At 45.0% G+C, this 14,899-nt stretch overlaps 1 protein-coding gene across 6 annotated transcripts in view; it reads right to left on the minus strand.

The window, feature by feature from the left end:
• Positions 1-818: 818 nt before the first annotated feature.
• The window catches only part of PRDM2 (PR/SET domain 2), a 73,590-nt gene continuing 59,509 nt past the window's right edge, over positions 819-14,899 (minus strand). For 5 of the 6 annotated variants that reach the window (XM_055704012.1, XM_055704013.1, XM_055704015.1 and 2 more), the window contains 3 exons: positions 13,552-13,637; positions 5,508-5,636; positions 819-4,189 (listed from right to left, as the gene is read on the minus strand). In XM_055704012.1, the coding sequence (XP_055559987.1) occupies positions 4,155-4,189; positions 5,508-5,636; positions 13,552-13,637 (250 nt within the window). In that variant the 3' untranslated portion in view covers positions 819-4,154. Of the gene's footprint in view, positions 4,190-5,507; positions 5,643-13,551; positions 13,638-14,899 lie in introns of all 6 variants that reach the window. The other variant, XM_055704014.1, reaches the window with a different exon arrangement.

A 14,899-nucleotide genomic window follows, 5' to 3' on the forward strand; every position in this document is an offset into this window, starting at 1 on the left:
AAAGAATGACAGTTCAGCAAAATCTGATCACTCAAAACTTAACGGAACCTGTTAACGAACCCCAGGTGGGCTGGAGCACTGTGCACAGGGCAGCCATGCGCAACGGGGACAGCAGTGGGATTTTTACTAACAGGTCAGATTTATAATGCATAAAGAATGTTTGGATTTTCTGGGGCACAAGAGCCATTTTTAGCCTACATGAAATCAATATCAAGACCTAAACTTCAGCTGTTCCCAAACCTGTTTGTTTAATCTGCTACTGATTTTAAAGACTGTGGCTGGATTAATGCCCCAGTGACCAACGGCTGCCCACCGACCCCCAGCGATGCCCCTGCAAACATCCTGGACAAGGCACCCGCCTCCCCTCAGGGTGTTGTGGTGGAGCATGGCCTTCCACGGGGATGAATGAAACGGGGACCATTTCTAGGAAGCAAAACCCCTCCCGCTTCAGGCCCTGCTCAAACCTTCCCCTCCCGACAGAGGACAGCAGCCCGTGGAGTTTGTTGTACCGTGCTGCTTCTGCAACGCTTCAGCGAGAGCTTTGGCTTTGAATTGAGAACCCAAACTACAAAGGGCTCGCGTGCTGCGTATCCGAGCGTGCAGACCTCGAGCCTGGAGCCGTCAGGAGAGCTGGGTCTGCAGGAATTACCACTCCATGCACAGAGCTTGAGAGACCGAGGTGACATTTCTACCTGCTTCTCCTCTCCTGCCACCCATCAGAAAACCCCCAGCCGTCCAGCAGTTTCAGAGCCACAACACATCGAATCTCCGTTCTGAAGATTTCCCTTGCTGAAATAACAATAAATATTTCCATAAAGCAGTTTGTCACATGAATTTATTCTTGTTCTTTTTCTTTACATGGCGGACAGACAACAGAGCTTTCAGTCTTCCAGAGCAATGTTCAGAACCCAAGCACCAACCAGCTCATACCACATCTCCAGACAGTTTATTTTTAATAAACTTCTCAGTATCAGCATTGTCATGAGAGCACTGCAGAGCTACCGGTGTCAGCCTCACAAATTCCTACATGCAAAACCTGAGCTTTTTCCCCACCCTCTCCTTGAACTTTCACAAGAACTTGTGATATTAGTCAAGGGCAAAATTTCACGTTTCATCAGCAGGCACGGGGGAGGTTAAAAATTTGCTGCAAAACTGTGAAATTCTGCCTTGGAAAAAAAAAAAAATGGCATACTTTCCTGAATTTACTGTGAATAAAATATCCTCATCGCTCCAGAGAAATGACACCATTTTGAACTGGCTCTTTTCTCTGCAAGAAAAATCAGCTCCCCCACCCTCCCAAAAAACCTGTGTTTTTAATCTGAGGGAAAACGATGAGAAGTCTGGTGCAACTGTGGGTTATTTCTTGTCAGTGGTGTGGATATTTTTCTGCCACAGCTTAGACCATAATGGATCCTTCAAACAGACCAGTACAATATAAAGCTGTGTGCTGTGGTCTCTTGGTTGAGTAACACATGTTATAAAACTTTAAAAACGGAGCATTTACAACCAGGGACATAAAGACGTGCTTTTAAAATTGTAAATACATATTTACAGGCTTGTGTGATAAACCAGAATTTCTCTGGGAAAAAAGCGTTCATATATCACAACAATTTACACACTTCTCTCCTTGAGTTTGTCAGTTATTATAGTTAATACCACTCTAAAAAAAGCAGCAAAAATAAATTGCACAAAAGTGACCTCTAATAACCTCATTGGTATGCCTTAAAGGCACTGAACGCAGCAGCAGCTGTGCCAGACACTCGGTACTTGATTTAACTTACTGCTGCTGGAAGTTGAGTGGGTCTCGGAAGAACCGACTGTTTAAAGCAGGATTTGGGCTGCGTGGCAGGAAAGCTCTTCCCCAGCAGCACAAATGTCTCCGGTAAGCGTGACTGCGGCAAAGCTGCTCCGGGAAGATCAAGGGCATTTCAGACCGGTGCTTTAAGACAGAGTATATCGGAGCTGGGCTTTACTAGCACTGCACTGTCATCTTTCAAATGACCTAGATGCTGTCCAGACACACAGGAAGGTAATTCCCGTTTGAAAGAACAGGGTTTACCATACTAATTCTAGATGATAAGAGGAAGGAGAACACGTGGAGAGACAAGAAAAAGAAGGATAACGTGCAAAACTAAAGCGAGCCAAACGGATTAAGCTGTATGTGCACGCCAGCTTCTTTGAGATATACGTAAGGCCAGGAAACGTAATTACTGTGCTATTTGACCAAGATTTACCAAGCTGCCTAGCAGATTTGGATGCTCACTTCCGACTAGCTTTAATGAACCATGTGAATCTCAGTCTCCCAAGGCTGCTGGGAAAAATTTCAGCCTTTGTTTGGAATCAGTACATCACATATTTCAAGAGGGAATTATTGCTAGCAAAAAGCTCAAGAGGGGACAAATCCTAGAGACTCCAGGAAAAAGAGCAGCCAGCAATGGCACAAGCTCTCCCCACAAAGCCTGCATCTCAACGGTCTCACAGTCTCAAACTGGAAGCATCACTTCCAGCGTGGGAGGGGATGTAGCTTTTTATGGCTCACCTAGTCCTCAGCATCTCAGCCTTCCCCCGAACCACAATTGCACTTAGAAAGCCTCCAATAGGGGTTTATCCAAAAAGTCTGTAGCTAGACAACAGAAGATCCCGAAGACCTTTTCTTTCCAGCTCAAACAACACGTAGCTAAAACATTTTTTTTTACGTTGAACAAAACCCATGTTTCTTGTTTAAAGCTTCTGTATTCCTTTTGAACAATTTGATTTTCATCAAAACTATAAAAAAACCCAAAACTGTTTTCAGCAATTTCATACATATATATATATAAATACATATGTCATATATATATATGAAGATATATATAAAATTGATCCTTTTTTTCTTTTACTTTATCAGGGTGGCGGGAAGGAGTATCAACCGGGCACTTGTTTGTGTTTTCTTAACTAATGTGTGCATACACAGATGTGTGCTTATCTGTGCGGAGTGCAAAGACAAGGAGAGGCAAAAATAGACTGAATTAAGGGGGAAATAGAGTAACCAACCCCCCTGGCCTCCTTGAAAAATCCCAAACCCCGACGCTACATTAGCAGGGATCCTACAAAAACTCGTCTGGACAGAAGGAACCCTTCATCTCAGAGGTGAAACCTGCAGGGGCCCAGAGAACTGTCGCTGCCAGATGATGCACCTGTGTGTGATTGTCACCATTTTGGGGCACGAGGTAAGAGACCTTTCTGCACCGCATTCTACCAACTGACCTGTATGTTTCTGCAACTTGTCTTTACTGGCTGCCAGCTACCTTCGTGGATGCCCTCTCTACAGGACCGCTGAAACTAAACATGCTGGTATCGAGGGTTGCAAATGCAAGCTCTGTATTTAAGGAAAAGTGTTGCTTGATACTGCACAGCAACGTGCGTGTTTGATACTATCACTAAATAAATAAATTCTGACTATAGCAAGAGTACCAGACTGGCAACAAATGTAATGGCAGCTTTTGAGAAATGGATGCTTGTCCCTTCATGAAACTGGGCAATCAGTGCATTTCACAGAGATCACTTATCAGGTGGTCTTCCAAAAAAAATGTGGGTCCTGACGCACTTTGAAAGCAATGGCATCATGCCCCTTAAAGCTAATGGTACAAAGTCAAGAGACTGGGGTAACCCACAGACTTCAGATGTGGAAACCTCAGCAAAACCTACCATTCCCTTCCGTGGGTTTTTGTGGGATGCCCAGTTCTTTACCCGTTAGGATGTAAAGTAGAAACTAAAATGATGTAACAGTCTTTTCAGAATTTAATTGCATAGTATGTTAAACCCCTCTGTGTCCTACCAGAAAGAGGAGACTCATCCAGACCCATCAACCCTCTGAACACGGTTAATCTGCCAGCAAACGTCTGAACATTTCTCCATGCTATTCCACCAGCTGTCGATGCGTGGACCCCACGTGGCAGGGGACCCCGAGATCACCCTCTCGGCAGCATCCACAGTTCATGGCTCTCTGGAAAAGGCAGGAGCCCTGCTCTGCGCTCTCTCCCCCCCTCTGGAAGGACGGTATGACAGAAGCGTGCCACTGCTTCCAGAAGAAACCGCTGTCCCTGTTACCTACTGAGGAACCGGTCCCACCTCATCTCAGAAAAAGCAGGAGAGGATAATGCTTGAGGATTACTTCACCTCACCTTTTCCAGCCACAAGTTCCTAGTACCTGAAAATACAGAGTTGCATGTTATCAGAGTCAGCTTTAAGATTACGCAGTCAGAGTAACTGCCCCGTCACACCGAGCTGGAAGCAGGTCAAGTTGTGCAGCACACATTTATTTAACTGTTTTTTTATTTATATTTATATATATATAATTTATTAATTTAATAATTATTTCTTTGATTTTTAAAAAATAATTTTAAAAAATGAAATTTGAAATTGAAAACAATTTTAAATAAAAATATATTTAATAAAGAAATATATAGAAATATTTATATATATATTTAAAAATATTTAAGAAGTAAATTTAACTGTTGCTTGAGTTTCCCATGACTAAATGGTCTGTGCTGCAGTTAGGGATGTTAACATCTCATCAGCAACCACCCCTGTTATTCGGGAGGTAGTAAACTTTAGAATTTTACTGACTTTTCCCCCAAATGTTATTTTTTTGAACATATTGAACAGAGAATAAATTTTGGGCTGCAGCCCAAATTTTGCTGGCACCCGTTCTCACCTTTAGGCTTACACATGCGAGTGTAACGTTCCCTAGCTGTTACAGCAGCGTAAAGGAGGTGATTACCTGCCTGTCACAGGTGGCAAAGGGAAGGAGCAGAAGACAGCGTCTTGCTTAAAGCCAACCAACAGGAAACCAGTTCAGCATCACCAGTAACACTGGACCAGGTCATTAATTTGTCCAAGCCCATACAGCTTCATTACACCAGTTTATCTCGCCACCACCCCAACCGATGCTTTTGTATGTTACGCCAGCGCTGCGATCTGCATTGTAACGCTGGTCTTTGAGCTTCTGGCATCCGACCAAAGCGGCCAGCTGGAGGGCACGCTCCCAGGCACCCGTTTTTTGGTCAGGGTTAATACTGGTTCAGTGTTTAACCGCTCAGCCCAGGTGGTTTCCAAGGACTTTGCCCACTACTACGACCAGATGGAAATGCCACTCCTTCCACGGCAGGGACAAACCCCATCCTTACAAAAGACCCATCTTCAAGATCCAGAGGAGCAACACCTCAGGTCTTGAAAGCTCATAAACGAAAGGAAACTCCTCTCACCTTCCAGGGGGCTGAAGAGCTGACTGCCCTGCGAGAGCCTTTTGATGGGATCTAAGCACACATCGCTGGAGAAGTCCTTGTCCCTTGTGGCCGACCCCACCGAGGGGCCCCACTCCTGCCAGCGCTCTCCCCCCTTCCCTGGTGACACGAGCAGTGCCACCGCGCTGTCTGAGGCTCGGGGAGCATCGCGGAGCCCCCTGCCCACGGCACACGCCGCAGGTACCCCCGCACCCCGCGCACCCCCTGCCCGTGCTGCAGTACCTGCCCCGCTGGCCACGCAGGGGGGTCTATTCCTTGAAGAGGTGGGATGCGGTGCAGCTGGATTTCTTGCATTGCCGGGTGCTGGTGTTAGGCGAGGAAGAGGAGGGACATCTAGAGGCCATGCGGAGCCTGTAACTGTACAAAGAGGCAGAAGAAACTCACACACATGCATTAGGGTATGGGGGGGGGGGGGGGGGGGGGGGAAGCAGAGACATGCTTTAGGGCCCCATAGGGGCTTTAGTAAGCTATGAGGGAAAAAACCCTACCCTCCACCCTCACCGCAAGTACCGAGAGCCACTGCGGAAGGTGAGAGGGCTTCTCGCCTTGTCCTGAACTGACAGTTTGTTTAAGTACGAAACATCATCTGGAAGCAGCATCCACTCTCCCACCCAGTGTCCCAGACCCTCTAACTGGGACCGACAGACAAATCCACCGTTATGTAAAGAACAGCTAAAAGCATCGCGGTCTGTTTCCTCAAGACAGTCCATATCAGATTTTAAAATAGATATATATGGAAAAGGAAATTTACTTTACAGAAGCCTAACACGACACCTGGCCGTTTTTCCCGATGTCAAAGCCTGCTGCACGCTATTGCCACCATGGTGTGGGCAGACCAGACTGTGACAGGTACAGGTGGCTGCAGGTACCGCCGCTGCGGTGCCTCTGCTGTAGGTGATATGTAATGCCACTCCAAATTTTACAATACCGCCGAGAATCCCAAAGCAAAAGTGAAAATCAGGGATTTTAACTGGCAGTAGGACACTTCTGCGGGCCGTGATTTCAAGCCTGAAAGCACGAGTCAGCGCAAGGGAAGGTGAAAGGCTGACGCTCTACTCTAAACACCCACCCCAGTCCAAACACACACCACCCAATGTAACCTTCCTTATGCTACAAGAAAAAAAAAAATCCCTGATTTGTTTTTAAATTCAGCATCTTTTGCTATCTTGCACGTACTTGTAGCTCCTTGGTGCATGCATATGCACGTCTGCTCCCCCTCGCACCTGCGCACCCCCAGTACCTGCGCTAATTACAGACCTACCTTGTACATGCAAATTCTTCAAAAGTCTAACCAAAACTGACTAGTTACATTCTTCCAAGGGAACATCTTTTGAAATAGGCTTTTATTACATAAGAACACGTCTAAGAAAAGCCAAGAATTAGGGTTTTTTCCAGGTTATTTTTAGAGTTCAATATACACCCTTTAAAAGGAGATTTCAGTACTTGTTTGTCCTTACACATAGATTTTCGAGTGCAGTGGAACTGCTAGTCAGACATAAAGAAGGACAAAATTTTCCATTACGACAGAAAAACAAAAACCACAGAAATTTTAAAAAGTAAGCAATTCAATTATTTCCAAATTAAAACTCGTGGTTAAAATCGTCTGCCAAAGTTTTGTTATTGTTATATGTAAATCATCCTCTCCAGCCTTTGTGAATTTAATACTGAGGCGTTCATCTAGTGTCTAAGGAGCAGAACGCGGTAACGAGGAAGTCAACAAAAGCCAGATTTTGTTGTCCCATAAAAGGGCTGTTGCCAAGGGACACAGAAGAATATCCAAAATGAGTTTAGTTTGTTTGGCTTCAGTTCTTTACTATAACTAGAAGAGAGAAATTTTAGTTTCCTTTTATTTAGAATGTTTCCATTTAAGTAAAGCTTAACGTATTAAAATTTATTATGACTTGTAAAAGTTCTTCTATAACCAGTAACATCTGTCTGTTCCTGCCTGCAATGAGCCGATGCCTGGATCCTGTGGGAAACCTCATAATAATCAAAAAATAATCCTCAAATCTAAAGACACAAGGGTGTCTGAGAAAATCTGACCTGCATTTTCAAGTGCATCCTGCCCCCAAACCAACACGCTGCAGGGATCGTCCACCTGCTAATTTCACCGGGCTTGAAAGCTCATACATCGTTGGCGATTACTTGGAAGTTGAGGATTAGGGGGACAAGATAAAAAGGGATTGTTTTTCTAGACAGAAATTGAAATCGTGTTCTTAATGGAATTCTTACTGTTGCCTTCCCACAGGCTCCCCATCATGGCGAGGCACCAGCACGGCAGTGGTGTCCACGCTACTGGTGCTGCTGGGAACTCGCTGCCCTCTCTGCACCAGTGTCAAACTGGAGCGGACCTACAACTCTCTTTTTAAAAAGCCTGTGGGGTGGCTGGATGCTTTAGGAGTAACCCCCTGGGTCGGCAAGCGGAGGGGGAAGGGAGCTGGCACACGCCTGGCGCACACAGGAGCAGTCACTGCGGTGGCCGATTTTAGCTCTGCCACCTTGCACCTGCTTTTGCCATCACCCGTGTGGGTAACTTGAGACAGCAGAAGGACAGGGATTCTCTGCAGCCCAGCAATTGGGAATTCATGGGGAAGGGGCGAGGGGGCTGCAGGCAGCCCGGACAGGCAGCGCACCCCGTGCTGCGGCCAGCCCCCACCAGCCCACTGTTTAGGAACAGTCCTAGCCAGGAAAGAAAAAAAAGGAAAAGAAGGAAAAAAATACAAAGAAAAGAAGGAACAGCATCCGAAAACGTATTATGCCTGCAAGAAAAAGGGCACAGAAACCAAGTATTGGGCAGCAGATAGGACTTGTTTACACTGTGTATCAACTAGGACTTTTAAATCAGGATTAAAAGTTCTGGTAAACGGACTTTCCCCCCCCCCCCCCCCCCCCCCCCCCCCTTTTTACCAAAGGACTTTTAAATCAGGATTAAAAGCTTTGGTGAAAAAAAAAAAAAAAAAATTATGGCTCTACCATAAATCAAAGCCAACCCAACTTAGATGATAGTGGGTTGGTTTTTTTACATGTAGACAGGGTTGAAACCACTCTCTCAACTGAAAGCACGCCCTAACTAAAGACACAAATCACAGAATTCAGTGAGACTCACTACAATAAAAATCCACTAAATCCCAGGTCTTACAGCCTTCCATCCCTGGATCTGAAGGTGTTCGCAGGATGAGTCAGTACCACAATCCCCGCTTTTCAGATGCGGAACTGAGTCAGAAGGAAAGCGATTTGCCAAGGTCGCCCAGAAAACCAGCAGCCTCCAAGCAGAGGCAGGCAGAGAGGGAAAGGCTCCCTGCGCCACCCCACGTTCCACTGTCTCCTGAACGCTTCAGCAGTTTCACCTACTCGCCCAGACCGAACCCCTCCGGCCGCCCCGTGTCCCCAGGCACCGCGCGAGGACCACCACACACGGGCCAGGTGGTGGCAAAACCGCCCGATCCCGGCACACACCTTTCCCTCAGACAGCCTCAAATACATCTGGTGTTTTTAATGGAAATTACCTCGTCTTGCACCACACTTGTGCAATTAACATCCTTCTAAGGTGCTAGTTTAGCTCACTGGAGATGTCCCAGAAAAATAAGCTGCGTGCCTGGTGGGGATGGAGGCTGGAGCGCCTGACGGAGCGGCCAGTCGCACCGGTGACGGTCTGTGAACACACAGCAAAACCATCGCACCACAGGACGGAACATTCAGGTAGTTTTGCTTTACGTTTTTCCCCTCAATTAAAGTGTGTTTTTCTTGCAGGGCTTACACTTCTACTCTCCTAACCTAAAAAACCACATGTGCACAGTCCAAAATTTCAGAGACACACACACGCACTCTATCACATCTCCTAACAGACATCCCATCGACACGTCAGGGAGATCCTCCATCAGGAGTGTTTCCTACCCTTCAATAAAACAATGCCTAAGCTGACAGAGACTGCCTTCTAATAACTGACTGTCTGGGGGAAATATTTTAAAAAAAAAAAAAAAAAAAAAAAAAAGAGGTACGGATGTTTAAGCCTAAACACTTGGCTTTGCAGAATTAGGTGAGGCATTTTACAGGCCAGGACTGTGACCGCCTGCCCCCCACGGGGGTGTCAGGGCACAAATAAATGAGATTTCTGGGCTTCTGCTCTCAGTGAGAACTAAACCATCGTGCTGCTAACCTAACTGGCATGTACTCTCTTGCGCTAGCATATTGCTTCATGAGAAAGTAAATACATGAAACAAGGACTTGGAAAAACATCAACCAACAATTACACGAACAGTATTTTTATATTTTTTTAAGTGAAACAAAGTATTGAGCAGGACAAAAAGGTTTGTGGGCAGAAGTCTGTTGAGGAGGATGCCTCCCTCCTGCGGAAGAGTCCTGCCTCTGTGTAAAAAAACACAGGGGAGCAGCAGAACGCAAAAACGACCTTAACGTGCTGTACTGCAGCTACGCTGAGATTTACGGGTGTTTATTTATAAAAGTGGTGAAAAAGCTGGAACACGTCAGGATTTTATCTCGCAATCATGTGACGCTAAAGGACATAACACGAATATTATGATTTTATGGTCAGGCCTTTCATGAATCTAAACTGGAAAAACCTGTTGCCGAGATCCTTTGCACTCTCAACTTTCAAGAAGATACCCAGCAGCACTCTCTAACCACGGTGGTTCAAAGAACTTATTATCTTTAAAGTAGCCTTCCTCTCCCACAATAACTCACAAATTGTTTTGTTTCACACATGGGCTCTGGAATTCAAGTTTCTTCATTGTTGACTCAGTTCCGCTCCCAGTGAAATCCTGCTTCAGACCACTGTTAACTTCAGGGACTAACACCAAACCAGCACTGAGAACTGGTGGAAAAAAAAAATCTCACCTCATACCTACAACCCACCTGGGGGACCACCTACAATTAATGTAGCCATATCATTTTACTTAAGCATTACTAGATCCTTCAAAAGCAACTAGTGATCTAAAGTAGCCACTTCAAAGAGGTTCACCACTGAGGATGGCTACTGAGCTCCTTCAGAAAACCAGCCTCCTTGGTGGTACTTCAAATTGAGCTCAAAGAAATTATTAGTCACTTCTTTAAAAAATCTTGGTTTGGGTCTGTAACTTTAGATGAACAGTACCACATCAGCAATTTACCTTCCTGCCCTTTTAAAGAAGCACAGAGCATTGTGCCAGCCAAAAAGTAAAGATGTTGGATTAAAACCAGCAGTACCCAAAATGCATGTACACTGTCAAATAATCTGGTCATTTGATAAAGTTTGTATCTACTGAATCACATTCTAAGAATGAGAAAACTATCACACTGAGGGCAGACTGCTGCTGATTTTATTTAGCTTTATACAGAAGGGGTTACTCCAAATGAGTTCAAAGTGTTTACTGAAGGCGGTACGACCCCTACAGTCCCCAGCACATCTCTTCACGTAAAAAAGAAACCACAGAACAAAAAGTGCTTTTTGAGAGAGAGATGAGTGAAAGAAGGGGGTCTACAACTTCAGCCAAACTCCGGAGTCTGAGTGCACAACTCTTCCCCGCAGCTCAGTGATGGAAGAATTCCTCATTTCTCACCTTCCCACCTCCTTCCCCACTGCAACGTTTAGCAGCAGTCACAGCACCGAAATGAAACGCTAAATACGCTCTGGCACCCAGTCGCAGGTGGCACATACTAACTGGTACTCGCAGGCGATGTGCATGTGAGCCACGCGCGCCCAGAGCCAACTGCCCCCGGAGCAGCGGCCGCGCTCCTGGCTCTGGCAAGGACAACAGCCAGAGCTCTGCTGCTTCCCCTTGCTGCCAGGCTTCCAAACACCCTGGGCAGGCAGCACGTCCTCTGCGCTCTCAGCAGAATCACTCCCCTGAGAAAAATCCCTCGCGTTTACTCCACCACAGGCATTTAACTTTGCTGAGCAGCACCCACCGAAACTGCAGAAGGATCCAGGCATGTCCTGCTGGAACAGGCCCAGATACCAGATTATCGTTAATTCTTTTTTGACTGACACAGGGCATCATGACGAGTGCAAGTCTCAGTTTTGCTGTTCACCTGAAAGGCAGCACACCTCCCGCGTGCAATGCCACCTTGCACCATGCAGGCTGGGTGCTGAGCCTGTACTCCTGAAAAATGGAACATCACCCGCTGAATAATCAAAGCTGTTTCTCACAACCCTTCGGCAGTTTCTTGGAGCAGTGCCACCCAAAACATGACTCAGAGACCATGTTTGGCTTGTGAAACACGTAAGTCTTACAAAAAAATAAGCAAAGATACATATACACACCAAATGCATGTTGCCGATTACTGTACTATGTTCCACAAAACACTCGAGTTTTGAATAAATTAGGAAAATGAAGCAGCTACCTATCTCTTAAGAAAAAGCTTCCCTCCAACTTGATGCCTGCTCAAGCTTCCCTTTGAATTTCAGTGTTTCACTGCCTTGCATCTGAAAAAAACAAACCAGCAGTATTTTCAATGCTGTTTTCCAAATGCATGCTTTCAAAAGTACACTCTACCAAAAGCATTTTTAAAGACTTACTGAGAGAAGTAAACGTGCAGGATCAGCAAAATAAAATGAAAAGGATGAAGTATGCATGGGAAGTCACGGTCAGGTTCCCCTGAACTACAGAACGGCTTGCAAGTGGGCAGGGGCTGGAGGCTGTGGTCCCAGGGCAGAAGGGGCTGTAACACCCTCTTCTTCCAGTACTGCCAATAACCACCTAGCAGACACCGGAGGTTACACCAGCAGCTCCCTTACCCACTCCTGGTCTAACAACCCACTTGAATTCTGCACGTCTGGGTGGGGACCCTTGCCTGACTGCAAGCGACGAGCACGAAGCAGCACCAGCCCCAGCTACAGTTACGAATTCCACTCAAAAAATACCTGTAAGACAGAACTTAAATCGCAAAGTCAAGACCCCAGAGGCAGCTTAGGAAACAACATGAATCATTCATACATATGGAATAAAGACCCATCTTTAACATTAATATTTTTCATTAATATCTTTCACTTGGTGTGTAAAATGGACCATTAACCTTACACTTAATATATGGTGCCTTTCTTACAGTGTTTTATTTGCCTCTTGCTCTGGAACAGAATTGTTTTCCTCACATTCCCGCTCTTCCAAAAAATCCTGGAAGGTCCTACACATACCCTCTCCATTAAGAGCTGCTATTCACTCCTAGAGCAGCTCCAGCCTGTGAACGAAGCGACAGTTTCTACTAAAATAACACAGTATGCAACTACGCAGTCAGAACACATCACACGGTGTACGTGACCAGGATACTACGGCTTTGTACTGCAACCTGAACAGGGCGAGTTTGAAATCTCTTGAGGATTTGGATCTGTACTTTACTCCCAAGTGTTCTCCAAGACATCTCTTCTGAGTAGCCTTTACTCTCAGTTCACCAGATACTGGGTAACGTCTGTCCACAAAGTTTAGATGAAGCCGTCCACTTCTAAAAGTAACTCCGATTGTTGAGGCTGCCTAGGTGAAGCTTTACCGAGTTCCCATTAAAATTCCCTAAGACTTGTGCTTCCAAGTGTTGAGTGCTTTTCAATACTCCAGCTACAGCTTAAAAACATCAAACACAGTATGGTATTAATTCTGCAAGTATTACTATTCTATTTTAAAATACTGCATAGGGGTGACCCAAAATCAGCTTTTCTCTCTACTGCTATCAAAGTATCTTCAGTAATACTAGGAAATTTCATGTTAGCCTCCAGATCTAATGCTTTACCAGTTCAATTAAATAGAACATGTGGAAGTTTACATAATTCACTTACCACAAAAGCTCAGATCCACCCAGCATGCACTTGTTGTCCAGAATCTATCCTTTTAGCTCGTTTTCATCATGAATAGATGTCGAACGTCATGTGATTCATGCAGATCACACGTTCAGCAAATAAAAGCCAGAATTAGTATGTAAAGTCTTCCCAGTCCTCTTTTTAAGGTCATTCACAAGCTATCTGTCTGTCACAGATTATCGCTTGCAACTCAGCTTCTTAGCCGAATGTGACTCCAGCAAAAGCTGGATAATAATTTTGGAAACGAAGTCACAAACCTCAGTAAGTGAAGGAACCGCTATTTATTCCCACATCTGAAATTGCAACTTTACACATCAGATTGCCAGGATCTAATTTACTATGACATCTCCCCCCCCCCCCCCCCCAAAAAAAAAAGTCATCAGGAACTGAACTAGAACTTTAAACAAAAGGCTTACAATACAAAATGCCAACAAAACACAGTACCAGAAACACACTAGCCTAAATCAACTACAGGTAGCTTACAGAAAGGGTCAGGAGCTTGCAGAGCAAGGCAGGAAACACTCTGTGCAGGGGGGCCTGGCTGCATCACCTGGGCTGTCTCGTAACGCCTAGGATTGAACACATTTAAGACATTCTCTGATACAGACTGCATAATGGGGGCAAAAATGGTAAGCACAACACGTCAGATCTCCCGTCTCCACACACGCTTCAGCGTTACTGTTTTTATCAAACTGACACTGCATTTGATCTTGACCAGCGTGCCAGTTAGTCTATGTAAACAGGACAAATTTAATTGTTCTTATTGCCTGGTTGGATGCATTTCAAGAAATGTCAGCACTTTGTGGGCATCATCACAGCTTTATTGTTGCACTCAGATCATAAAGAGGCAGTTATAAAAGCCACAGAAATTCAATTATGCAGATGAGATGCAAGAGCAATAGTAACTACAAAAGCTGTACGTTTCCTGTATGTGATGAGTTGCCTAATTAGCAATGAAACTTCTTGATTAGCTCTCGTTTTGGAATACAGATCTCCATCACACCACACTTCACTTGACAACTGGTGTGTACAAACGTGTATGAACATCTCAGTGTGGCAACATCCTTGGGACACAACAGGATTTAATATCAACAGCAGAGAAACAGCAAAGACAAGGGTAACAGGATTTCTGCCATAGTATTAAGGAATGAAGGAAGGAAGTTGCTTTATTTATGAACAGTTCACTGCTAGACGTCTCTAATAAATATTTCAAGGTGATCAGAATACTGAGACTGCAGTAAGACCAAGCACCAAGTAGTATTTCATTTGTCAGTAATAGAAGACAGACATGAAACATTAGCATAAGTTTATGTCCCACCCTCAGTAACCTCAAAACTATGGGAGAGATTTTACCTTCCCCGCCCCCGCCCCCCCCCCCCCCCCCCCCCCCCGTTTCTTACAAAATACCCAAATACAACTACAGGTAGGCAAACCAAAAATCTTTTCACTTAGGTAAATACAGTAAAACCTAATCAACACTAAAAACCTTCACTGTGGCTGTCCTACCACCTAACTAATACAAGGGCTGCCGTAAGCGAGGTAAGAATTCCGCTCTCAAATCATGGTGCACTATCTAACCGCAGCGTATGGCCACGAAGCAGATGTGCCTGCACAAAACACCCAGTGAACAACGTCAGAACTTCTGCACCATTGTACCAGAGTTTCCCTATCAGTTAAAACGCAGGGAAAACTTAGTTATGGAGAGGATAACATGTTTGAGGAATGACATACCACATGAGAAAATAAACTGGGAGTTCTTGTCTATTTTACTCAAAGAAAAGCATTAATTTGAATAGACAACGAAATAAAGGACTAACTTACTACTGGATTA

The sequence above is a fragment of the Falco cherrug genome, chromosome 3 (genome assembly GCF_023634085.1).
Source record: "Falco cherrug isolate bFalChe1 chromosome 3, bFalChe1.pri, whole genome shotgun sequence".
NCBI lineage: Eukaryota > Metazoa > Chordata > Aves > Falconiformes > Falconidae > Falco > Falco cherrug.